Source organism: Callorhinus ursinus, unplaced genomic scaffold (assembly GCF_003265705.2).
Source record: "Callorhinus ursinus isolate GAN/ISIS: 27379988/994484 unplaced genomic scaffold, GSC_fseal_2.0 scaffold38, whole genome shotgun sequence".
Lineage (NCBI taxonomy): Eukaryota > Metazoa > Chordata > Mammalia > Carnivora > Otariidae > Callorhinus > Callorhinus ursinus.
Window position 1 is genome coordinate 2,635,394 of NW_027397100.1, and position 25,889 is coordinate 2,661,282.

General features: G+C 55.6%; 1 protein-coding gene across 2 annotated transcripts in view; it reads left to right on the forward strand.

Annotated features, from left to right (window-relative positions):
• The window catches only part of ADA (adenosine deaminase), a 27,585-nt gene extending 2,053 nt beyond the window's left edge, over positions 1-25,532 (forward strand). Inside the window, exons 2-12 of one of the 2 annotated variants that reach the window (XM_025875395.2) lie at positions 8,468-8,529; positions 14,089-14,211; positions 18,989-19,132; positions 19,862-19,977; positions 21,243-21,370; positions 22,110-22,181; positions 22,262-22,363; positions 22,541-22,605; positions 23,893-24,022; positions 24,659-24,761; positions 25,240-25,532. In XM_025875395.2, coding sequence (XP_025731180.1) covers positions 8,468-8,529; positions 14,089-14,211; positions 18,989-19,132; positions 19,862-19,977; positions 21,243-21,370; positions 22,110-22,181; positions 22,262-22,363; positions 22,541-22,605; positions 23,893-24,022; positions 24,659-24,761; positions 25,240-25,253 — 1,059 coding nt within the window. In that variant the 3' untranslated portion in view covers positions 25,254-25,532. The remainder of the gene's footprint in view (positions 1-8,467; positions 8,530-14,088; positions 14,212-18,988; positions 19,133-19,861; positions 19,978-21,242; positions 21,371-22,109; positions 22,182-22,261; positions 22,364-22,540; positions 22,606-23,892; positions 24,023-24,658; positions 24,762-25,239) is intronic. The other variant, XM_025875396.2, reaches the window with a different exon arrangement.
• The last annotated feature ends 357 nt before the right edge of the window (positions 25,533-25,889 follow it).

The window sequence follows — 25,889 nt, forward strand, 5'->3', positions numbered from 1 at the left end:
CCCCCTGCTTGTGTTCCTGCTCGCTCTCTCTCTCTCTCTCTCTCTCTCTCTCTCTCTCTCTCTCTCTCAAATTAATAAATAAAATCTTTAAAAAACAAAAACAAAAAAACGGTTCATGATCCCAGGGTCCTGGGATCGAGTCCCATATCGGGCTCCCTGCTTGGCGGGAGGCCTTCTCCCTCTTCCACTCCCTCTGCTTGTGTTCCTGCTCTTGTGCTCTCTCTCTGTCAAATAAATAAAATCTTTAAAAAAAAAAAAAAAGGCAGAGCAAGGCTGTGCTTTCTAAACTTTAATATGTACTCAAGTCACCTTGTTAACACTGAGACACTGAACTGGGAGGCTGGGGGTGGGACTTGAGATGTTCCCTTCTAACAGGCTCACAGGTGATTCTGATACTCCTGGCCCACGGACCGCACTTTGAGTAGCAAGGCCCTAGGTGGCTGCCTCCCTGGGTTGATTGTGTTTTTCCAACAAATGCTTTCTGAGCACCTGTTGGGCATTGGAGGAGGTACAGAGGAGGTGGAAGGGTGGCCCTTATCAGTCTATTTCTACACGAAGCAAGGCTAGAAATCCTGTGGTGCTCAGAAGTTCTTTGTCATGGAGGACGATGCTGATCACATGCCTGTTTTTTGTAATAACTGGGTACCAGGCACCTTCCGTGATGTACCTCACAGTTCTCTGGACAACTGGACAAGGTAGATCGCCTCCTCCCCCTTTAACAGACCAGCAAACAGACATGAAGTGACTTCTTCCAAGGTCACACAAAATGAGCATCTCAAAGCTGTAGACCAGCAAGTGAGCTGGCCCAGGCTGGAAGAGCAGTTTCTACACCGTCCCTCCCTGATGCAGAGAACTGGGGCTACATCTCCCACATAAATTCAAGTAGGCTTCTATGCTCAGCGTTTGGCTTGAACTCACAACTGAGATCAAGAGTTGCATGCTCTACCCACTGAACCGCCAGGCGCCCCGCCCACATCATTTTTTCTTTCTCCTTGTTGAATGTTTACTCCGTACCAGGCACTGTTCTAACCGCTTTGCGTATATTCATTTAATGCTCAGTATCACTTTAAGATAGGTCCTCTTCATTTCTGTAGCAGGAAATGGCTCAGAACTTTCCAAAGTCACTCGGCCAGAAAGCAGAACTAGACCTGAACCCAGTTCTACCTGAAACTAAAAGATACTGTCAACTGCTTTGCCAATTTGCTGTTCCCACTTTGCGGGGAGGGAGTGGACTCAGTCACTTCGGGCCTCGGATAGACTGAGGGTGGGTCCCTGCCTCGCTGTTTGGCAGCCACAAGAGCTCAGGTGGACATTTCTCTGAAATTGTTTCATTCTCTGTAAAATGGGTTGATTAAAACCAAGATCATGAGTTCTTGGGGAAATTGTGCTGAGTGGCACTTGTGAAGTCCCTGGCGGGCAGGCAGCAGGCCCTTAAGTGTGCTTTTCCTCCCGCTGGGGCTATAGTGCCGACCTCCCACCCCTCTGAGAAGCCCCCCCACCCCAGTGTCTGTCTTCTTTCTTCCTGCCACAAAGCCACCGGAAAGCCCGCTGGAAAAGCCTACTGTTAGTATGGTTTGGGGCTTTCCGTGCTTTTTGGTTATCAGAGAGCCACCTGTTTTTATGTTTTATTTAAAGATTTTATTTTAAAGCAAGCGAGGGTACATGAGTTGGGGGGAGGGGCAGAGGGAGAAGCAGACTTCCCGCTGAGCGGGGAGCCCGATGCCGGGCTCCATCCCAGGACCCTGGGATCATGACCTGAGCCGAAGGCAGACACTTAACCTACTGAGCCACCCAGGTGCCCTGAGCCACCTGTTAAGAAGGCTCTCGAGGAGCTTGCCTTACCCATTACAACTCACGGGGCGTTTTGGAGGGAAGGGAATGAATGAGATTGGGTTTCAAGGAAGCCTTTTGTTTGACACAGGAAGCAAGGACCAGAGAAGGGAGATGTGGTCACAGAGCGAGGTGTAGGGGAGGCTGACCACGCTCCTGATTCTGCATCTGACCTTGGGGTTGGCCTGGCCTAGATGGCAAGGGGCCCTGTGAGCTGGGAGGAATGTGTCTCCCTATCCAGTTGTCCTGGGGGGGTGCCCAGGGGCTTTGGACAGGGGAGAAGAGCAGGCTGGGGGGGAGCCACAGTGAGTTCAAGCCTATATGTACTCAGTTTTGGGGGCAGGCTCCCTTACTCCTTAGGGTTCTGAGGCTCCAGAGCAGCAAGGTGAGGGAAGAAACAAGCTCTGGGATCCTTGTGACCATGGGAGCGGAACAGTGAGTTTTCCTATCTGTACGGTGGGAATCCGATTCATCCCCAGGGGTGGGGGGCGAGGGGGGCACACCCGTGCTAGCTGCTGTGGATCTTTATCCTTGTCATGGTTCTCAATCCTGTTGAGATTTGACCAGCATTGACTCGGCTCTGATATGCAGGATGAAGGGAGTGGATCGTGGCAGTTACAACCTCTGGCTTTCACTCAAACAGCTTCTGGCTATGGTACTTACTATTCTGGACTGAGGCTGGTTCCTTAATCTGTGTCTCCGTCTCCTCACCAAGGAAATGGGGAAGGACTGTGTTGCGTTCCTAGGCTATTGCTCCACAGGGTGTGCCCCTGGCTGAAGACCTGCCTTCCCTTCTCTGAAACCTCTGGGGAAGCTCCCCGCAGCATTTGAGAGCTCAATCAGGCCCCAAGACAGCAGGAGGCACCATTACTGTACCTCTGAGCTGTAGGAGCTCAGATGGGGCTGAGCGCGGAGGACTTCCTGGAGGAAGTGTGACTGAAAGACTATGTCAGCCCAGGGCTGCACTCCTGGCTTTACCCCAAAAGTCCGCTGAGAGGCCATAGCGGGCACTGACCCCTGGCACCACGCAGCTCATTGCCAAGAGCCAGGCTAGGAAGCGAGAGGCTGGCTGGCAGGGGGCACCTGCCGCTCATCCGGGCTCTGGGGGCCAGTCAAGCAACGCTGGCTACTCTGCCCTGTCTGGGTTCTCTTCCAGGCCCAAGGGCATCGGTCAGTCCCTTCCTTGCCCTGGGAGAGGACTCAGCCCTGCTGACCTAGGACAGGGAGAGGAGAAAACCATCACTTGGTCATTTGATGTGTACTGAGCACTTTTTGCTGTGCTGGGCACCATCCTAAACCCTGAGGACATGGCATAATGACCCCACTTTGAGGGAACTAATAGGGAGACAGCCGCGGTAAGTGAATTTAAAAAGTCAGCGGTTTGAAAACAAAACCAGATGGTGTGTTTGGGGGAGCCTAGGGAGAAGTAGTTTGATTTGGGTGTGCCTCGAAGGCACACGGCCTGCCAGTTATGAGCGGGAGTTCGATCTGGGAGTGTCTGGCCCAGGAGTCCATGACCTGTGTCTTTGCTGGCTCTGCCACTGACCCCTCGGGTGAGTGAATTGTACCTCCCTGGGCCTCGGCTGGCTGGCTGGCCTCTCCTGAGAACAAGACTTAATGTGTTCGCCTGTGCCCCCACTGTGCCCAGCACCTAGTGGGGGCTTAGTAAATATTTGGTCACAGGGGATGCTTCCTACTCCTCTCTGGGATTTCCTGCAGCTCTGTCAGAGGCTTGCTGAGTCAGCCTCCTGGAGAGCAAGTGCAGGGGAGTAGGGGAGACTCCCCTCCAGAGAGGTCACGAGGCTGGGCACAGGGCAGGGGTGTGGCCCCTGGGCAGGACCTGGGCTTAGAGGTAGAGAGACTGGGGTTCTAACCCAGATCTGCGGCTACCAGCCTGGGCAGCATAGGGCCCGTGGCCGGGCTCCTGCGGGTTTACCATTTCCCCTGTCTGCCGCCCAGGGCTACAGTGTACCTTGCCTAGGGGTCAAGATTAATTGAGATAAAGGACCTGATAACAGGAGGTAGCTGCTGTTATTGCTGAATTGCTTATGACAGCCTCTCTGAGGCTAGGCCCGCAGGGAAAGTGTAGTAAAAGCTCTTGACTCAGACCCTGGTTCAAATCCTGACTCCATCCCTGCCTGCCTTTGTGTCCCTGGATCCTTCTGGGACCTTTCAGGTTTCTCCTTTGCAAAATGGTAGTGAAGTTCCTGCCTTACTGGTTGTGAGGATGAAATCAGTTAATGTATGTACATGGTCCAGCCCATAGTAGATACTCAATAATCCGAGGACACTGCTGTTCCTTTTCCCTGAATGGGGACAGCGGAGCAGGGTCCCCACCAAGTCTCTGAGCTTACACCCCATTGTCACCTGGGGTATGCGGACAGATGTCTTCATGGGTAGTGGCTATTTTCCAGAAAGTTCCATGGGAGGCCTGCCTGAGCTTGGGCTGCCTGAGGAGGTGGTTGCTGCCTCTGCCTTCTCCCCTGAAACGTGTCTAGGCAGCTTCCCAGGAACCCCCAGCGTGGTGGGGCAGCAGGCTTTTGCTGTCCCTAGGGGAGCTCTTGCCTCCTGCATCCTGGCCGGCTCTATGAGCCCCTCTTCCCCTGCTCTGCTGCACTGGGGAGCACCTCTTGCGCTCGGAGCTGCGGGCAGGTACTCCCCGTGGGTGCTTACCTCTTGTCCTGACTGCCGGGCAGCTCTGTCTTCTGTTCTGGCTTCCCTCTCCCCTGCTTTGCATATGGCAGCCAGAAAGAGCTTTTACACGGTGCCTCTTGATCCAGAACCCGTCAGTGGATCCCCCCCGGCACTCCCTGACTTTCTTGGCCTCCCCTCTCCCCCACGAACCTCATTCTCCATATCAAGCCAGTTCCCTCCCTGCTGCCTGACTCTGATTCCTCTGCCCCCGCCCGTCTCTGTCCTCCCTCCTTTCCCCTGGACGGCTCTTCCTCCCGGTCCCTCCTCCGTCATTGTCTCCCGCAATCCCTCTTCTCAGGCAGCCTTGCAACCTGCCCCCGTCACTCCCACCGTCCAAAGAAGCCACTGTCCTCACCCCCATCTGCCTCTAGTTCTTTCTCCAGCCCTCTCTTCCCTTTCAGGGGTGAAATTCTGGAAAGGAGAATCTACACTTCCTCCATTTTATTGCCTCTACTTATTTCTTACCCCATTCCAGCACGGATTCAGGCCTCTGGAACATTTCCTGTAGGACAGTGGTTCTCAACCGTGATTTCGGGTATTGAAAACCAGCAACAACCCCATGCTCAGGCCCAGGCCAAAGGACTGTGACTTCGCAGACTAGGGTGGGCCCAGGCGCAGGCAACTTTCCAAAGCTTCCCAGGTGCTCCTAACGGGCAGCCAGGGCTGAGCACCTCTCCTCCGGCCCCTGAGCCCCGTGGCCTTAGCCCCAGGGACGTGTTTCTGGTCTCCTCTTGCTTGACCTGGCAGGACCCGACCGTATTCCTTTCGTGTACCTGCTCTAACAAGTTACCACACACACTGGGTAGCTTAGAACAAACAGAAATCTTCCCATTCTGGAGGTCAGAAGTCCAACATCAAGATGTCGTTATTAGGGTCACACACCCTCTGAGAGATCCGTTTGTTGCCTCCTCCAGCTTCAGGTGGCTCCAGGCCATGCTTGGTTCGTGACCACACAGCTCCCTTATGCCTCAGTGGTCCTGTTGCTGCTGCCTTTTAGGAGAGTTTCGCTCAAAACTCTGCCTCCCTCATAAGGAGATAATCCAGGACAAACTCCTCAAGACTTTAAACCATTTTTTTTTTTCTCTCCACGGGAGGTAATACAGGTTCTGGGGATTTAGATGTAGACCTATTTGGGGGACTACCGTCCCATTGACCCAGTGGGCCACCGCTCCTTGCAATCTGACCGTCCCTTGCCTTTCTGCACCCCCCCTTCCTGGCTTCCTGCCCCTCTGGCAACTCCTCTTTGGGGTCCCCCTCTCCTGCAGAGCCACTGGGTGCTGGTGCTTCTGGAGGCTTCCTTCCCCGCCCCTTCCTTGACCCCACTCCCTGGGTGAGCTCATTCAAGACCTCGGTTTCAGCTGTCCGTATTCCTACTTGCATTGCCAGCCTGGGTCTCTGAGTGCACTAGAACTTCCCATGCATTGGCTCTGTCCACTTACATTGGGACGGTTCAGAGGCATCCCAGCTGAGCATCCCTAAGATCAAACTGACCGTGTCCCTCTCCCTGCACCGCTGCCCCTCCTTCCCCCTTAGCACTTGGGCTTCTTCCTGGATGGCGTCCAGAGTGTGGGAATCACGACCCACACCCACCCATCCCTACACTGAGGCATCCTCCTTGACCCCTCTTTCTGCCCCCGTGCCCCCTTATCTGTCTTGCCACCCTGATCCAAAGCACCATCCTCTCTCATAGACTGGACCTCAGTAGCCTCCACCTGCCCTTGCTCTGAGCCAGCCTTGCTCTCTAGCTGGCTTCACACCCGGTCCTGGCTTCTCTGTGCTCTCAGTTAAAATGACTCCTTCTGGCCTGGGTGGCCCTGCAGCCTGTCCAGCCCCACGACCCCTCCCTTTTCAGAGCCGGGTTTCCGGCCCTCTCCTGCACCACCGGCTCGCCTACCACATGGCCTTTGCACGTCCTTTTGCCTCTGCCTGGAATGCTCTTCCTGCCTTCCTCCTCAGCCTGCCTTTTCCTGGTTGGTCCCTCTTCGTCTTTTGGATCTTGGCTCAAGCTCTGTTTTCTGCAGGAAGCCACGGTTGGCCCTGTAGCTGGGTAAGGTCTTTTGTTTGTTATTGCTTTTGTAGGACAGTGCCTCTCAAGGAGTTGGCTTGGCTTGTGATTGTACATTTGTCACTGACATTACTTACTGCCTCTTCCCTGGCTGGCCCATAAGCATCACAGGAACAGGACTCGATGCCTGGAGCTTTACTCTCCATCCCTAGCACTGGGCAGGGCCTCGACGGTTTGGTGAACGCAGGACTCCTCGCTGATGCCGTTTTAGCATTTGCTCCGCGCTAAGTATGGGGCGAGCCCACGACACGCATGAACGTGATCAAGCCTCACAAAGCCCTAGGAGGAAGGCATCTTCTCCCTCTTGGACCGATGAGGATGCTAAGGCCCTGAAAGTGACGTAGCTTTCTCCAGGCCGCCAGGGAGTGAGTGGAGGAGCCAGGATTCCAGATTGAACCACAGAGTGTCCTCCCTCTCTGGCCAGATCCTCTGTCATGTGCGGGTTAAGGATAAACTCTGCAGGCTCAGAGAGGGGAGGGCCCCTGTCCAAGGTCACACAACTCCTTGGCAGTTCCCTGGGCTGGAAGCTTCAGTGTTCCCGATGCTGAACATTTTTTGAGAACAGGATGAACATTTGGCTAAGTGGGCATTGAACTTGTTTTGTCAGGGAATCCAACAACTCCCTTGCCTCTGAGCCTGGGGTGAGTGCCGCTGGGTCCTTTGCAGGCTGGGTGACTTCCAGAGCAGTCTGGTTGCTCGGACTTCCTGCTGGGATGCAGGCTTGGTAGCTCTGAGCCTGCTGGCCTCCTTGGGCCTGTAGCTCCCTGCCTCGTCAGGGCAGATACTTTCTCGTCCAGGTCCCCAAATTCCAGGAAAGGCCCCAACCTGGCAGATGTCAGTGGAGTTTTCTAGATCTCCCCCAGGCCCAGGGAAAGTCCCTTTCGCCCTGTCTCCCAGCACCTGTTGAGCTTAACAGCTCCTAGGAGATGCCCTGGTGGAGAGGCTGGGCTGCTTCATATAAACCCACTTGTCTACCTACACTGTGGGTTGTTTTTTTTTGTTTGTTTGTTTTAATCCTTACAGTTGTTCTTGGACAGGGAGGCAGAAATACCCAGTTGTTTGCAGTTGAGGAAACAGAGGGTCTGAGAGATCAAGTGTCTTGGCTGAGATCACAGAACCAGTGAAGCGGCGGAGCTGGGAGTCCGGCTGATGGGCTGTCTCCAAAGCCCATGTCCTTAATCTCCTGGCTTTGTGTGCCGAGCGATGTTCGTGGGGCCGTGTGTGTGTACGAGATGATCACCCAGATGACTGAGTATCCAGTACCCTTTCTGAAATACTGGAAAGATCTTGTGTTGCCTCCTATTGATTCCTGAGAACTGTGCTTAACTAACACCTGCTTTTGAAAATGGAGCCTGGGTTTTTGAAACCCACTGCAGGATAGTCACGGGCCCAGGAAGTCTGTGGTCAACACTTTTTGTTAAAGTTGGATTTTGTTTAGTGAGCTGGCAGAGAGTGGACTCTGCCAACGTGGTGGCGCCGTGGCTGGCCTTATGTTTAAGACCACTGGCTTCGGGCTTGGGCTAGAATTCTTGTTCTGCCATTTACCAGCTGCGGTTAAGAACAGAGGTACTGCGTTGGGTTCCTGCCTCTATGGCTTGCTGTGTGAACTCGGGCAACTTATTTAACCTCCCTGAAACTCAGCTGTGGTTGAACCTCTGTGGTCTTAACCGTGAAAGAGCTAGAGATGACTGTTAAATCCACCCCACCACCACCAGATGAGGAGGAAACAAGGTGGTGTGTATAAAGGACTTAGTGGAGTGTCTGTGGCAGGTGTCCAGTCAGTGGGACTAATGGTTATCATGGTCCTTCCGACATTCATGGGTGTTTGTTCTCTACCCACCGCACCCCCCCTTGTTTCCTCTCTCTGCTCCCTTGCAGGTGGAACTGCATGTCCATCTAGATGGGGCCATCAAGCCTGAAACCATCTTATACTATGGCAGGTAAGTCCACAGAGAAGAGACCTTCCTCCCCAGCATTTGGGGACATGTGGGGGGTCCACGGTTCAACCCAGAAGCCTCTGGAGAATTCCAAGGTTGTTGTTCCTTCCTATATGCCCATGGAAGGAAGCCGGCCCCCTTGGCCAGAAGAAGGTGGTCTGGAGAAATGGCAGCACCTCAGCTCTGAGCCACAGACCCACAGCCCAAGTCTGCTGCTTTCTGTGCTTCTGACTCTTGTCCTGCTGCCAAGTGAGCCAGGAGGAACTTGCCCCACCTTACATGCAGGTGCATGTGCATGCACACACGCATGGGAGGAGGCAGTTCCCGGGGTGGAACCAGTCATCGTGTTTTGACTCTGCAGGGAGCCTGTGGCAGAGGTGAGGCCCCTGCACGGGATGCTGGGACCATTTGCTGAGCATCTCTGGTGCGGGGCTGAGCCCTCTCCTGGAGTCAGCAAATTTAACCCCTCCGCAGAGGAGGAGGGCACGGCTATCCCCACCTCACTGAGGAGAGCTGGGGGCTCAGAAAAACAAAGGCAGTTGCCTGAGGCCACACGACAATAAACAGAGCCTAGAGTTGACCCAGGGCCATCTCCTCTCCAAGGCTTTCCCTGTGTCCCCAGGGCAATCGCCTACTAGGGAATGTGAACAGGGGGCCCCTCCTCTGGGGGCCCGTCTTCATCAACCAAGTGAGAATATGCCTCCTGCCTGCTGGGTCCAAGGGTCACCAGTGCCGCCCAGTGAGGGAGGCCTACCCCTCTCTCCCCACCTCGGGGGCTCACGGTGGCCCCTCTCTTGGGTCCAGTGCTTAAGAGCAGGGACTTTAGAGTACAGTGGGTCTGGATTCAAATATGGACACACCGTTTCCTAGCTGCGACCTTGGCCTCTAGCTTGCTGGGGAAGAATAGGGCCTCCCTCCAGAGCTGACCTAGGAGATGGGGGCCTCTGCTGCCACCCACCTCTCCTTCCACAGACTGTGCTCGTTACATGTTTGCTGGACACTCATTTCATTTGGAGCTGGAAGGAGTTCGCCTCGCTCATTGCCGGGAGCACTTCCGCTCCAGGCCCAACCATGCGCCCTCCGCTCGGTAAGCCCCAGTCCCCCGAGTTCTCCAGACGCTGCTGCTTCGGAGAACTGGTGAGGCTGGGGAGTCTGTCCCCAGTTCTCAGGAGCATCTCTTCCTAGAGAGAGCTCTGGCAAGAACACTTTTCTCCACTCCATTCTACTTCCACAGACCTCCCTCTGCCCTAGGAAGTTGCTACTGATCTAATTCTTGATTCTCTGACGTCGTTTGTTAGCATTTACTGTGCACCACGAGGCGCTGCATCGGGGCTGACGTACTGAATCCTCAGGACAACTTAAGGGGTGGTAGTGTTGTGGCCCCCATTTTCTGGAGGAGGACACTGAGCCGTGATGGGTGAGGGGACTTAGGTAGTAAGCACGGGTGTGACCCCGAGTCCACACCCCTGACCATTACTCCTGCCAGCAAGAGGCTTGGTGGAGCCGTGCACGGAAACCACCTAGCTCAGGGCTAAGCACAATGTCCTCAAGGGCACTTATTGATGGTATTAATAAGCTCTGGCTAGGCGGGCTGAAGCTGTTTGGCTTTATCTCTGCTGTCCTTTGCCCGTGCCGAGTGCCAGTCATTGCCCCAGCGTCCCGAATGAGGCTGTTAGGGTGGGTTATCAGGCACCATGATGAGATCTCCTCTTGGGTGCTCGTTAAGGGGTCAGAGAGCACTTAGTAGTGGAGCAAGAAGGCAGGAGTTGGGGGCAGGGTGGAGAGAGGAGGGAGGGGAACCGCCCCTGGGAGGAGGCTGGTCGGATCTTCTGTTTCCCCATCACCTTGGCATCTCGGGAGCAGTCCAGGTGCCTCGGTGGGCCCATTGGGCCAGGGGTGTTATGGGTACCAGCTCGAGTCTGAGCTCGAGGTCAGCAGGCAGGGGACCTGGTCAGACTTGGCTATGGATGCCCATAAATACACTGGAGGACTTCCTGGTGGTGGTGGTGGTGGGCTGAGAGAAGGAAGGAAGCCCCTCTCTCCCTCTGGCCAAATCCAGTGGCCCCTCTAATGCCTCTGTGATTTGGGCCTCCGCTGATTGTGTTCTTACCCACTTCTTCCCTAAGTTCCTATGATTCTGTCCTCTCCGGGGCTTCTGCCTCTCTCTCCATCTCCTTCATGAGCCTGTCCACTCTTCTGCCACAGCACGTTCTGAACCTGACCCTGCTCTCCTCCCTTCACCAGCCTGGCCTGAGCCACCAGCATCCCTCATCTGGACTATGGCAACGGCTTCCTGACTGGCCTCCAGGTAGCCACTCTGGCCTCCCCCGTCTCCTGTCCCCACAGTACTGTAGTCAGAACACCGCTCTTTTTTTTTTTTTTTTTAAAGATTTTCTTTATTAGAGATAGCGAGAGAGAGCATGAGTGGGGAGGAGATGGAGAAGCAGGCTCCCCCCTGAGCAAGGAGCCCGATGTGGGGCTCGATCCCAGGACTTTGGGATCACGACCCAGGCTGAAGGCAGTGGCTTAACCGACTGAGCCACCCAGGCGTCCCTAGAACACGGATCTTAAACCCTAGTCTAAAAAAAAAAAAAAAAAAACCAGTCCCTCCCCAGCTCAAATCCTCCCACACTCCCAGCTTGCTCAGTGTCAAAGCCAAAGTCCATTCGTGGCCCTTAAGGACCTGCAAAGCCTGTGTTTCCTCTCTGACCTCTCCTCCTTAGTCCACACTGGGGGTTTCTCATACCTGCAGGACCTGGTAAACACAAGTTGAATAACTCTCCCAAGGTCACGCAGCCTTTAAGAAACACAGCTGGGATTCAGAACCAGTCCATCAGGCTTTGGAGTTTGCTGTCTGACCCTGGACACATAAACCACCTTATTTTTCTCTGTACGCAGCCACTAAAGTGCCATCTGTGTTACTGACAAGGATGTGGAGGTCCTCAGATGGGACGGCTCCTCCCCTGAGTGTTCTGGCATGTACCGCAGGGGGATGGACTTCGAACTCCAGAGCCTGAGCCCTTCCTCCTCGCTGGGCTCTCTGTGGCCCGGCTCCTTGCGGACACGTCTCCGACCATGGCAGGAAGAGGGCTGGCCAAGGCCTGGCTGACAGGGATGTGTAGGGAGCATCTGACGACCAAGCTCGGTCCCAGGGGGAGCCTGCTGGGTGGCAGGAGGACCCAGGGCCCTAGGAATAACTCCTCCTTGCTTCAGCTTGGTCTGAGCAGCTTCTGGAGGCCCAGTCCTATGTGAGATCCCGAAGAGTGTCTCATGCTGTTTGTTTCCTGCTGGGACCCCTGCAATAGCTCTCCGATTTGATAGCCAGGAGCTCTTAAATCTCTTCACACCACTCCCCTGCTTGAAATCCTTCGGTGGTTTCCTGGAGCTTTGGGGATAAGGCCCCAACTCCTACGAAGCTTCCACTGGGCTCTGCCTACCCTCTAGCTCATCACCTACCACTGACCCCACTCTGAACTCCAGCTGCCCTGCCCTCACCTTCTGTCCTGGCTTCCGCCTGGAGCCCTTTCTGTTCCTTCCTTCTCTCTTTTAATTCTAAGTGTCCCCTCTGACCGGCCTTCCCAGAGCACTCTGTGTGGCCAAGGATGTCTTGGTGGCTGACGAGGAGAGAGGCTGGAGAGGGTAGAACTAATGGGACAGACCTTTAAGAAGTAAAATAAGTGAGACTTGACTGGCTGGTGGGCAAGGCAGATGGAGCCCCGGGGAGGCCCCTGCCACAGGTTGGGCAGCCTGGGGGGTGGTGGTGGTGTGGAGCTATATTTGGAAGCATGGGGCAAGGAGGGGAGAGGTGGCAGGAGGTGGGGGGTCAGATGCCTGGTTCTGTCTTGGTCACTGCCATCTGTCCAGTGCCCGGGACATTGTAAGCCCTCAAGCAGTGGTGTGAGAGGGAGAGACCTCTGGATCTTGGGCTGAAAACCACGAGAGGGGAGGAGTTCATGTGGGCAGGGGTGTAAAAGGGAGGGTCTGCAATAATGGTCAGGAGGAAGCGGTGGTCGAGGGAGCTGGAGGAAGACCGTCTGGAGCCTCGCACATAGCGGGTCCAGCAGGCCCAAGCACGTGTGGCCACTGCGTCTGACCATGTGAGCGCCAGAGCCTTCTTCTGCTTCCACCACCGGCTCCCAGAAAGTTCTCCAAAACCCAGCACTTCACCGGTACGGGCTCTGCAGGGCCGTGGTCACGGGGGATGTGGCCTCCTGAGGGGAAGGCTCCAGGGGCACAGAGCACTGCCCTCCGAGCAAGGACCGCAGCAGGGGTGTCCTCTCCCCCACCGTGTGCTGCAGGGACGGGGGCGCTGGCTGCAGGCTGGGGGGGGGGGGGCGGGCACTGCTAGGGACTGGGGCCACCAGCAGGGAAGGAGGGCCTGTGTCGGGGGCTCCGGGGACAGGGGTTTATGTTGGGAAACATCGTAGCATTTTAGGGACTGAGGTCCTTGAAGACTTAGACACTGTTCAGTCAAGCTTCCGTGTGTCTGGCAAACCCCCTTCCATCCTCTGTTCTTTGCGGATAACCCGATGCTTGAACCTGATTGAATCACCTCATTTCCGAAATCATTGGCTCCTCTTTTTTATCTTCTACTTGCTGGAGTTGTTTCTCTGCTGTATTTTCCATTCACTTTATCACGTCCTGATGGCTGGCCCCGTATTCGTTTAGGTTTGCAGGAGCCCTTCCTGACTCTCCGGGTCCCCTTTCTGAAAGGGATGTTCTGTTTCCCGCCCGGAAGCGCTCCTGTGCTGGAGGCGCCCCACCGTAGGGTTTGCTTCTGTTCTCTGCGTTGTTTCCTCAGAGTCGCCTTTGTCTCCTGTTTCGTCCCTTCATGGTGGGAGCATTTCTTGGATGTCTGGTGTTCTTTGCCCCTTTTCTCTTCAGAGTGGGGAAACTGAGGCCGGGGCGACCTGGGGGTTGTGGTGGGGAGGAGGCGGCTCTGGCTGGTTCTGGGTCAGCCCCGTACGGAGGGGGGGTGGTGCTGTGGGGGGACAGGGGAGATGGCCCTGAGGCGGGTGGCCGGCGAGCCCCCCGCTGGACCCTCTCCCAGCGTGCGGGGCCACAGTCCTGTCTGCTGCGCCGGCCACATGGAGGCTGAAGGGCGGAGGCCAGAAGTCCGGTGCCTGCCTCCGGCCCGGCCATTGTGGTGCTGCCGTTAGGGTGCTGATAACCCCTGAGCTGGCACACGACCAGCTGGCTCTACCCGCTCCGGGGCCGAGGAGGAAACAAACTGTGGGCTTGCCCAGGCGGCTTCCCTGTTCCCGGACGCTGGGGTGTGTGTGCGCGCGTGTGCGCACGTGTCCATGTATGTACAGACTCGAGCCCCACTTATCTCCCTTGAGGTTCCCTGGCTGGTCACGGCCTCGGGGACGGGGGGGTAGGGGGTGGTGGTGCTGGAAGGATTCCAGCCCGGGTTCTATATGCCCCAGGCCTCCGTTTTCCATCTGTTCAGTGGGAGGAGTTGGAGGAAGAGGTCCCTGGGTTTCCCGCCCCGGTTCCTGGGGGGAGCTCGTTGGGGGCTGGCGCAGAAGTAGCCCACCGGCCTCCCTGTTTGGTTCCCAGGAAGAGGGGGATTGCCCTCCCGGCTGAGACCCCAGGGGAGCTGCAGGACATCATCGGCATGGACAAGCCGCTCAGCCTCTCAGGCTTCCTGGCCAAGTTTGACTACTACATGCCCGCCATCGCGTGAGTCAGCCCCCCCCCGCCCAGGCCCCGGGCGGCACCGTACCTGTGCGCGCCACCTGCCCTTCTGCGGCTCATCTTGTGGGTGCTTGTGTGACACTCTCCACACCTTTTGGGCCTTGACTTTCCCATCTGGAAAGTGGGTATGGTATAATGTCTAGAAATTTCTTCAACTTCTACAGGAGAGTAAGAGTGTGAGGTCAAGAGCCCACATCCTAGTGCCCGATTCATGAAATAACTGTGACCTTGGGAAAATTTACCCTCTCTGGGCCTCTGTTCCCTCATCCAGACAATGGGGCTTGTGATCCTACCCGCCTCCTGGGGCTGGAGTTTGGAATGGTCACAGCGCCGTCCTCAGCGAGCTCCCTCTTACAGTGAAGACAGTTGCTACGTTTCTGGATCGCCAGGCACAGCAGCTTTATATCCCCTTCCGTCCCTCCCTCTTCCACAGCAGAGTATCTTAGATCCGGGAGAGTGCGTGGGCAGCTCTCAGAACAATACTTTTTATAGTTGCCGGCGGTCCTGCTAGGCAGACGCACTCCCCGTTTGCAGAGGATGAAACGAAGGCTCAGGGGAGTGTAGGAGCTTGCCCGGGACCACAGAGCTGGCAGGGGTGAAGCCCAGATCCCACCCTGAGGCCACCTTGAGCTTCCTGGCACGAGGCAGGGTTCCCCAGGGCAGGTGAGAGGCAGGCCTCTGCAGTCTGCTGCCAGAGCTCAGGAAGGGGAAGGGGCAAATGGGTGGGGGGCAGTTAGGGAAAGCTGCCTGGAGGAGGAAGCAAGGCGCAGGCTTGGGGATAGAGAAGGTGTAGATGTTGTCTAGAGGGCTAGACCGGAGGAAAGGTTTGGGGCATGTGCCGGGTTTGGGTTGTTGGAGGACCAGTGAAGAAGGTCTGGGAGGCACATGGAGGCCCTTGGCTGGACAAGTGGCAGGACAGGTAGGGGGAGTTCTGGGGAAGGAAGATGTGTGCCAAGGCTGCTTGCTGGAAGCTTTTGGACTAAGCCTGGAAAACACCGACCGTCCCCATCCCCATCCCTGGCCCTGGTAAGCAGAGGCACTGACGCGCACGCACGCGCATGCGCCTCCCTGGAGGCTCCTATCTCCCCCGACACCCCCACACCAGAATAAACACACGAGTGGAGCTCCTGTACAGGCCAAGGCACCTCTCCCCTGTCCCCCCCAAGGCAGCTCCTGTCCCCCTGGCCACAAGACAGAAGATGCCCAGCTCCCTGATGGTCCAAGATGACCAGGCTGTTCGGCATCATCTCCTTCTGAGTTGCTTGGCCTTTGGGGCTATGGCCCATAAGACTAATGTCCATACTACGCCCTTGCCACCATCCACAGGTGTCAGGGGAGAGCCCTTGTCCTTTGCCCTTACCCTTCTGCTCACTTCTCTCCCAACACACGGGCTTCCTGTGGCACCTGGGGCAACACATTCCCAACCTCAGGTCCTCTGTGCATGCTGTTCCCTCTGCCTGGAATGCTGTTCCCCGTTGATGCCCCATAGCTAGCTAGCTTCCTTGCCTCCTTCTCAGGTCTGCTCAAGTGTTACTTTTTCAGTGAAGCCTTCCCTGACTGTACCACGGAGAATCGTATTCCCCTCCCCTGTTTTATGTGTCCATAGGCCCTTTCACCACCTAACCTACTGTAGATTGTATGTTTCACTTACTTACCTGTGTCTCCTGCTAAGCTGTAGGCTCCATGAGGACAAAGATTTTGTCTACCTTGTTTGCTATAATCCCAGTGCTGGTCACAGTGTGCAATGAATGCGTGCCACCGCTGTGGGGGACATCGGGCACCCTCTTCCTGGGAGGCCAGCTCCCCTGCAGCAGGTCCCAGATCCAGGCCCTGCCCTTGCCGGCCAGGGAAGGCCACAGCTGCCCATCCTTATCCTCAAAAGCATGGTCTGTCCCGTGACCCTTCTGGGCGTGGCCAGTTTCCCCAAGGCCCTTCGCTCGCACATCCTGCATTCTGGTGACCCTTCTGTGTTCAGTCTTCATGGTGGAAACTTCCAGCTAGGCCCAGCTCACTGTCACTTGACCACCACTTAGTGTGGCCCTGGCAGGTTAATGTGTGCCTTGCTTCTAGAACCAACACTCAACAACTAAAATACTTCAAGGATCTGTCTGTCCTACTCGGCACTGGCCTAGGTGAGCTTTATGAAGTTTAACATCTTTGTCCTCACAGTAACGTTGGATGTAGGTGTCAGGGTGACTTAACCAGAGTCCTGCAACAGTTAAGTGTGGGAACCAGGATTCAGGAGTCCCGGGTTTCTCCCCCATCCCAGGGTACCCTCTGGATTTGTCTGTCTGTGTCCTTTCCTCTAACTTTTAGTTTTATTGGGGTATAATTGATAAGTAGAAATTATATGTGCTTAAGGTGTTTTGAACTACATATATATTGTGAAATGATCACCACAGTCAAGTTAACATATCTATCACTGCAGATAGTTACCTTTTGCTGTGTGTGTGTGTGTGTGTGTGTGTGTGTGTGTGGTGGGAACACTTAAGATCTACCCTCCTAGCAAGTCTCAAGTATATGCTACAGTATTGTTAACTATGGTCGCCATGCCGAGCATTCGTTCTCCAGAACTGAACTCTTACAGAGCTGAAACTCTGTACCTTTTGACCGACATCTCCCATTTCCCCCTTCCCTGCTCAACCTGCCCCTGACAACTATCGTTCTACTTTCTGCTTTTATGAATTTGACTATTTTAGATTCCACATGCAAGTGAGATTGTGCAGTATTTGTTTTTCTTTTTCTTTTTTTTTTTTTTTAAAGATTTTATTTATTTGAGAGAGAGAGAGAGAGAGAACACATGAGAGGGGGGAGGGTCAGAGGGAGAAGCAGACTCCCCGCTGAGCAGGGAGCCCCATGCGGGACTCGATCCTGGGACTCCAGGATCATGACCTGAGCCGAAGGTAGTCTCTTAACCAACTGAGCCACCCAGGCGCCCAACAGTATTTGTTTTTCTGCATCTGGCTTATTTCACTTAGCGTTAACGGCCTCCAGGTGCATCCATGTTGCAAATGGCAGAATTACCTTAAGCCTGAATGATGTGTGTGTGTGACATTTTCTATATCCATTCGTCCGTCAGTGGACCTTTAGGTTGTAACCATGTCTTGGCTCTTGTAAATAATGCTGCAGTGAACATCGTGGTGCAGATATGAGATACTGACTTCATTGACTTTGGATAAAGATCCGGAAGTAGGATTGCTGGGTCATATGGTAACTTTTTAAAACATTTCTTGAGGCGCCTTCACACTGTTCTTTGCGGTGGTTGCACCAGTTTGCATTCCTGCCAGCAGTGCACAGGGGGCCCTGTTCTCGGCGTGCTCGCCAACACTTGGTGATTGTAGCCACCTTAACAGGTGTGAGGTGATCTGTCCTCATGGTTCCGATTTGCATTTCCCTGGTGGTTAGGGATACTAATCACCAGGGAAATGCACCGTTCCATAAAGCTTTGGCCATTTGTATGTCTTTTGAGAAATGTTTATTTGGGTCCTTTGCCCATTTTTTGATCCAATTATTTGGTGTTTTTGCTACTGAGCGGTAGAATTTCCTCGTACGCTTTGATCTTAGCCCCTCATCGGATAGGATTTGCAGATATTTTCTCCCACTCTGTAAGGTTGCCTTTTCACTCTGTTGGAGATTCCCCTTGCCGTATGTGCTTTTGTGTCTGATGCAGTCCCACTTATCTTTGTGTTTGTTGCCTGCATTCTTGTATTTCTCTCCCCAACATTTGAGTGGCTGCCACATCCCAGTCTCCGTCCTGGGCTGAGGGTCCTCCTAGCCATGACAAGACTGATGTCAGGACCCTTGTCTCATGGAGACTACATTCTAGTAGGAGAGATGAAAATTGATAAGCTATGTGATAATAAGGCCAAGTGGGGGTATGGGCCACGGTGGTAAAGCCCAGGGGAACAGGTAGAGAATGGCAGAGAAACCTTTTAAGGCAAGGTGGTCAGGGAAGTGCTCTCTGAGGAGGCAAGGCTGGAACTGGATTTAAATGGAGAGAAGGAGCATAGGACGATCCAAGGGAAGAGGCATGTGGGCTGGGGGAGCTGCGAATACAAAGGCCCTGACCTGGGAACAAACTTGACTGTTCCTTGGACAGAAAGAAGGTTCTGGTGGCCTCATGGAATGAGTGAGAAGGTCTGGGGAGAGTGACAGGGGCCAGAGTCTACAGGCCTTGTGGGCTGGGCCATGGAATTGAGATTCCATTCTACGCAGTAGGAAGCCACGAGGATTCAAGGTGGAGGACCACTGTGGTTTGATTCACATTTTAAAAAGATTGCTCTAGGGGCACCCAGGTGGCTCAGTTAAGCGACTGCCTTCGGCTCGGGTTGTGATCTGGGATCGAGCCCCATGTCGGGCTCCCTGCTCGGCGGGGATCCTGCTTCTCCCTCTCCCTCCGCTGCTCCCCCTGCTTGTGCTCTCCTGCTCTCTGTGAAATAAAAATCTTAAAAAAAAAAAAAAAAAAGATTGCTCTAGCCGCTGTGTGGAAAACAGAGCTGTAGGGGCGAGTGTGTAGACACGGAGGTCTGTTTAGGAGGTACTTAGAACCTGGGTGGAGGGGGCAAGAATTGGCGTGTAGTTTGGAGGTAGAGCTGACAGGACCTGCCATGCTTCTAGGATCTTCTCCAGCAGATACCCAGAACTTGGGGCTGGGGGCCAGAAGTAGGTTTGATCTGCCACGGGTTGGGAACAGCCTTGTTGCTCCTGGAGCTCCGGAGAGACTTGGGGAAGATTGTCCCCAACCCCTCTCTTCCCTTCCCAGGGGCTGCCGGGAGGCCATTGAAAGGATTGCCTATGAATTCGTCGAGATGAAGGCCAAAGAGGATGTGGTGTATGTGGAGGTGCGCTACAGCCCGCACCTGCTGGCCAACTCCAAAGTGGAACCGATCCCCTGGAATCAGGCCGAGTGAGTGATGCCTGGTGGGGTGGCTGAACCTGGGACCCAAGGGGTAGACTGTTGGGAGCCCCTGACCTAATCTTGCTCCCTGCTCCTGTCCATGGCCTCAGAAAGATGGGTTTAACTCTGTCACAAGAGACATGGTTCCCAGCCGTCACCTGGGCTTATTTTTTTTAATTTTTTTTTTTTTTTTTTTCCTTTGGTAAAAGTATCTGGCTATGTCTTACACCTCCCCTCCACCCCCCATCCTGGACACAGGCCCACAGTCTAGGAACATGAACCCCCTTGTCTAGGGACTTTAGGTGTCCCGTTCTAACCCTGTAACTGAAGTGAGTGTGGCCCATTCCTGCCCCTCTGCCTGGACCCCAGAGATCTCTAAGTGGTATCCGCCAACTCCCTTGCCCCCTTCCAGTTAGGACTCTGATAGCTGTGGATGCAGGGGAATCAGACCAGGCGGGCTTAGCAGCGCCCTCCATCCGTGGGGGAGGGCTGTGTCTGAACTCCCCACCCCAACACACCTTCCAGTCTGGAAGTGCCCAAGCAAGCTGGAAGGGGGTGTGTGCCAGGGCTTGGGGCCATGTCTTTCCCCAGAGGCGGTGGGGTAGTAGGGGCTGGAGCTGCTTCTTGAAGATTCTTTCTCTTCCCTCCCCACCCCTCCCCCCGGCATGTCCCAGTCCCGGGGCTGTCCTTTAGACCTTCCTTTATCTCTGGCCCATCTCTACTCCTCTCCCCACACAGAGGCGACCTCACCCCGGATGAGGTGGTAGCTCTGGTGAGCCAGGGCCTGCAGAAGGGAGAGCAAGACTTTGGGGTGAAGGTGCGGTCCATCCTGTGCTGCATGCGCCACCAGCCCAGTGAGTATGCCCTCAGCCCTGCCCCAGGCTGCCCCTCTGACACCGGCCCCTGCCTCCCAGCCTGGCACTGGAGCCACATCTAGTCTCCCCATGCCCCCAAACCCCATGGTATTGGTGGAACCCATCAGCAGGACCTTGGGGCTTCCTGAAGTCATTGGTGCCTACCCTGGGCAGGCTCAGAACTCCTGGCAGTAAAGAGACCCTTCTCCCCAGGGAGACCAGGCCTGACAGCCACGTGTCCTGCATGCAGGAAGCATAAAACCAAAGGAACCTGAATAGAAAAAAAACCATCTAAGCCAGGTTCTGATGAACCCACAGTCCTCCCTTGAGACCCTGTGGGCCAGGCCTCTTCCTGTCTTGGCCAAGGCCTTGGGAATAGGTCTGATCTCTGGGGCTTCCAACGGTCTCCCTCGTGACTGATCAGATGTCCAGAGCTCGAGCTTCCGAGGCGTGCAGAGCCCCACTGTGTGACTTTGGACAAGTCCCTTCACCTCTTCAGACCGCAGATACACATTGTCACGGGCGGTGATGGTACTTTGCTGTCTCTGCTCTAGGGGGCAGTACGAACCAAAGGATTCACGCCCACCTAGGGGGCCTGCCTGTGCAGAGTGGCTTGCGTGGGTCTCCTCTGATCCTCGTGGCAGCCTGTGAGGCAGGACTGCCGTTCCTGAGCCTCCTTTGCTGGATGGGGGAGCTGAGGCCGGGAGGGGTGCGGCCTCATGCTCCTCAGGAAGGCGTAGAGCCCGCGTGTTCACACGCGGCCCTCTGGTTCCAAAGCCTGCGACTGTTCATTTTTAAACCGTTCATGATGACTTGGTTAGTTTAAGAGGACAGAGTAAGTTAGCAATACGTTCAGTACCTCTAGCGTGAGTGCTATTCTGGGCTTCAGTGTGAAACCTCAGGGGCCTCCATCTCCTCATCTGCTAAGTGGGTTATGCCCCCCTTGAGGCCTGTAGTGGGGGTCAAATGAGAACACAGCCATTTGTTGTTGACCCAGCCAGGCCCTGCCCTCGGGGCTTTCCACACAGGGCCTTGCCACGGGCCTGTGCGGTGGCGGGAGGCATCCTCTCTGAAGGGAGAGGAAACTGAGGCCCTGGGTGGAGCAGTTTGCTGAAGGCCCTGTGCTTAGGCCGCGGCAGCGAGGAGGGGAAGACAAGACCTGGGCCCTCCGCCTTGCGCTGGCCCTCAGGTCGGGAGACAGTGAGCAGGGGGGACCTCTCTCCTCGGTGCCGTCAACAGAGGCCGGGTGGGCATGTTGCCCACAGACTGGTCCCTGGAGGTGGTGGAGATGTGTAAGAAGTACCAGCACCAGACTGTGGTGGCCATGGACCTGGCTGGAGATGAGAACATCAAAGGGAGCAGCCTCTTCCCAGGACACGTGAAGGCCTTCGAGGTAGGTCCCGTGCGAAGGACGTGGGGAGGGGCTGGTGCCGGGTGGGCCGCAGGCGCTCGTTTCCACCCCGGAGGGAACGGTCACAGGGACGGGGGAGGGTGGGGCCGCCTCCGTTCTCAAGTGCGCCTTAGTTGGGTCTTGGGGGTGCTAGAAATTGGGAGTTTGGGATAAACAGAAGATCCCACTCGGTGTGGGGACTCGTGTGTGTGAGCCTGTTTCTGCCTGTAACTTGCTGTGTGACCTTGGGGGAAACTGTCCCTTCTCGGGGCTTCAGTTTCCTCTGTGGGGATGACGGAGTCCCAGCAAACGTTCAGAGCCTCACCACGCACTCATTCCCCGTGGCTGGAGCTCGGGCTTTCGGGCTGGGGCTCTGGAGTCTCACTGCCCTGATTCAGAGCTTGGCTCCCCTCTTCCCAGCTGTTTGACCATTGTCCTGTTACTTTCCTGGGCCTGTTTCTCCGATTGTAAAACGGGTACTAGAATATTTGTGGATCTTAGGTAACGTATACAAGCACTTTCATACGGTGACCGACACAGAACAACTGTCTAACAAATGGTAGCTACCACTTAAATTAGGATTACACAAACAAAACCCCCGACTTCCCCATCTTGAAGCAGGCCAGCTGACTGAAGAAGGGCATGGTTCAAGTCTGCCAAAACTTGGACCCAAAGTGTGGTGAAGACTGGGCCTGCTGGGGCCCTCCCCCAGGCCGCCCGTGACCGACTCTCGCCCTTCCAGGAGGCTGTGAGGAGTGGCGTTCACCGCACTGTCCACGCAGGGGAGGTGGGCTCCGCCGAGGTGGTGAGAGAGGTGAGGAGGCTGGGCTGGTGTGGGGCCCTTCTCCCTGCTTCCTCCCCACCTGTACTGGGCTCCACTCCACTCCTCCGCAGGCTGTGGACACGCTCAAGACGGAGAGGCTGGGACATGGCTACCACACGCTGGAGGACGAGACCCTCTATGCCAGGCTGCGGCGGGAGAACATGCACTTCGAGGCGAGTGGCCAGGGGGTGGGAGGACAGAGGCGGAGAGCCAGGAGGGCCCCAGGAGCCGGGCCAGCGGGGCAGCTGGGAGGCCACTGTGGCTCCGGCCCGGGGGGGGACGGGGGGGGGGGGCAGGGGGGCCGGGGGGGGGGGGGTGCACGCGTGCCAACCACCCACCTGCTGTTCCAGGTTTGCCCCTGGTCCAGCTACCTCACAGGCGCCTGGAAGTGGGACACGGAGCACGCGGTGGTTCGGTGAGGCCCAGTCCCTGGGGCCCGTTCAGCTTTGTACCAGGAAGGCCAAGGCTGGGAGGGGAGTGGAGGGACCGGGCACTAGCCCAGGTGGGGCCTTCTTGCTAGGACATCTCCTCGAGTCCTTGGGAAGCAGTGTTGCTGTCTTCATCTTACACGCGAGGAGGCCAAAGCTCGGGGTGCTGTGACAGGACTGAGGTAGCCCGGGCCCTAAGTAGCAGAACTGAGGGCCGTCTCACTCTAGCAGACACCGCAGAGTGCCCTGCTGCCCTGGGGGGGGAGGGGGGCTCCCACACGCTAGACTCTGGACGTCCGGAAGCTGAGTCTCTCCAGCTCACGTGGTCCCTTCTCCCGGCACCTGTGGGTGCTCCACCTGCTCCCAACCCACCATCTAACTAGAGGCCTTGGCCCTTCTTCCGGCGGTCCTGTGACTGAGCCCTGGGAGTGGCATCAGGCCTCAGGAGGGCAAAGCCACCTTTTCCTGACACAGGATAAGACAGCAAGAACTTGGGGCAACCGCGGTCAGGCCAAGCTCAATGGCAGGAGCTTGGGCTCTGATGTTCTCATTACGAGGGGCTCCTGAGGGCTGCTTCGGGCCGGTGGAGTGTGTGGTACCTGCAGAGTGTCCGAGTGGAGGTTCTTGGAGGCACATGGGTACACAGCCTGTGGGCTGGAGAAAGATTCATGAATCAGCTACATAGATTCGGTGGCTGGAGAAGGGCCAGCCTCAGGAGATGGAGCGATGGGGCCTAGGAGAGAACCCAGGACAGTGACACTAGAGGACAGACAGCAGAGGCTGGTCCGAGAAATCAAGGGAAAGGGTTTTAAGAACAGTCAACAGTGTAAAATTGTACACAAGTTGAGTAAAGAGCCAGGGAAGGTCCTCCTGGGTGTAAGAAGACAGTGACCTGGGACAGGGCCAGGAGCCCTTTCCATGGGCCAGTGGTTGAAGAGTCGATCCTAGTGGGATCGAGGTGAAAGGGGTACAGACGACTCTCCCAGAATGTTGGCTAGGAAGGCGAAAGCTAGAGAGGGTGGTGGCTGGAGGGGGTGCTGCTTGTTTGGCCTCCCCTGACCCCCACTCTACCTGGTCCTCTTCTGCCTTTGCTCAGCTCTGGCCCACTCGGATGGGTGCGGGTCTGCAGATGCTAGTTCCGTGGCATCGTGCAGGTCACCCGAGTTCTCTGAATTTCCTTCCCCTGTACGGTGAGCAGCTCTTCCAGGTCGAAGGGGACTGTTCACGTAAGAGTACAGGAGGCTCTTCCCTCCCCACCTCACCCCTGTATGCAGGTTCAAACGCGACCAGGCTAACTACTCACTCAACACAGATGACCCACTCATCTTCAAGTCCACCCTGGAAACGGATTACCAGATGACCAAACAGCACATGGACTTTACCGAAGAGGAGTTCAAGAGACTGGTGAGTGGGCGTGAGTCCTGGTGGCCTTGACTCTCGGCCTTGGGAGTGTGTGAGGCCTGCAGGTCTTGGCCAGGGCCCAGGACCTCTGGTGATGAGGCATTTGCCTCACCAGGCCAAGCCAGACCTAGAGGAGTTAGGTGCCTTCTATGGACAAGATCTCGAGCTGGCACACTGATCTACGACCAGGTTTTTCAGCCTTTGCTTGGGTCGAGTGCCTGCAAAGAATCCGTTAAAAGCTGTCAACTCCCTTCCCAGAAACGTGTGCTCAGCTATAAAATTCTTCACACACTTTTCAGGCCATTCATAGATCCCAGGCCGAGCCCTTAATTTTAGGGGTTGTGATACCCCAAATCTGTCCCTGCAGGAATCTCTCTCCAGCCCCGCATATCCCACCTGGTCTCCAGTTTCTCCATCTTCCTTCTGCCATCACCGTGTCACATAGTGGCACTTTAAGAACACTGAACCTCATGGTCTCTCCTCTGGCACTTGCTGCCGTGTGACATGGGACACATCCTTCCCCACTGTGAGGTTAATCATTGCCCATGTTCATTGAAGAGGATGGCTCATCACTAGATTGCCAAGGGCTTCCTTCCATGCTCTCTGGTTTTATGTTATCTGCCATTCTGGCCCTTCTAGAACATCAATGCGGCGAAGTCCAGTTTCCTCCCGGAAGATGAGAAGAAGCAGCTTCTTGATCTGCTCTATAACGCCTATGGGATGCCATCTTTGGCCGCTGCAGGTGTGTTCCTGGCTGAGCTTCTGGGCTCTTCACCTGCCCAGACTGTGGCCTGGCTTTCTGTGGGATTGCCTACAAGAAGCCCTCCCTTCCTCTCCTGGGCAGCACTAAGGATGTATGAGGCCTCCCTGGCTACATGGCTATAGCTTATGGCACCTCTCACTAGGTTGGCTTACCTTCTGTATAATGCCATCCTCAGGCTGGTCTCGGGAGAGACTTTCTGAAGCCTAGTCCCAAAGGTCTTGGCAACATGGGCCATCTCCATGGCTGCCTAAAGCCAAGGGCAGGGGAGCTGGGCCCAGGGCCCAGGTCCTAGCTCCTAGCTCTGTTCCACTCCTTCCTTCTGGTGTGACTTTGGCAAAGCATTCGGTCTCCCCCTCTGCAGAAAGAGGGTTCCTCTCTGGCTCTGATGTTCTGAGATTTTTTACATCCCAGGTACTAGCAGGTGCTAATCTTTCTGTGTCTCTGACCTGGCAAGCAGGGCAGCATCCCTGAAGACGTCATGGCCACCTCCCCAAGCCCTCACCCTGTGGATGGAGCCTCCCCAGCACTGTGGGATTGAATGACACTTACCTTTACTCCTTCGAGGAAGATCGGCATAGTCAGCTACTGCTGCTCTTGAAGCCCGTGTGCCTGTTTCTCCACACACGAATACCTCGGCACACCGCATCTCTCCTCTGACTACGGGCCAGAGTCTGGTTGAATCTGAAACCTTCCTCCTGTGGTGACTCATGCTGAAAATCTGGTGCTCAATAAAGAAGCCAATGGCTGGTACTATGCAGCGCCATGGTCTTGGGCGGAGTGGGAATGGAAGGAGCCTCTGGGCTCCCAGACTTGGGCAGCCTGCTCAGCAGCAGGGTCCTGAGATCCTGGGTAGGGGCTGTGAGGAGGAAGCTAGAGCTTCTAACCCTGGGGGCAAAGACGGGACCACAGTCTGCCTTCCCTCCAGAAGAAACAAGGCTTCTCTTGAATGAATCTGCTTAAATGCTCCCTCTTAGCCCCCTCCCACTGTAGGTTTTAAGGGCTGGGCCTGCCCATCTGGGTGAGCTGTGGACTAGGGTGAGCAAGAGGGACAGATGGAAGACTCATCAGGCACCGGGCCAAAGAGGGTGCCAGCCTCTGTGAAGACCA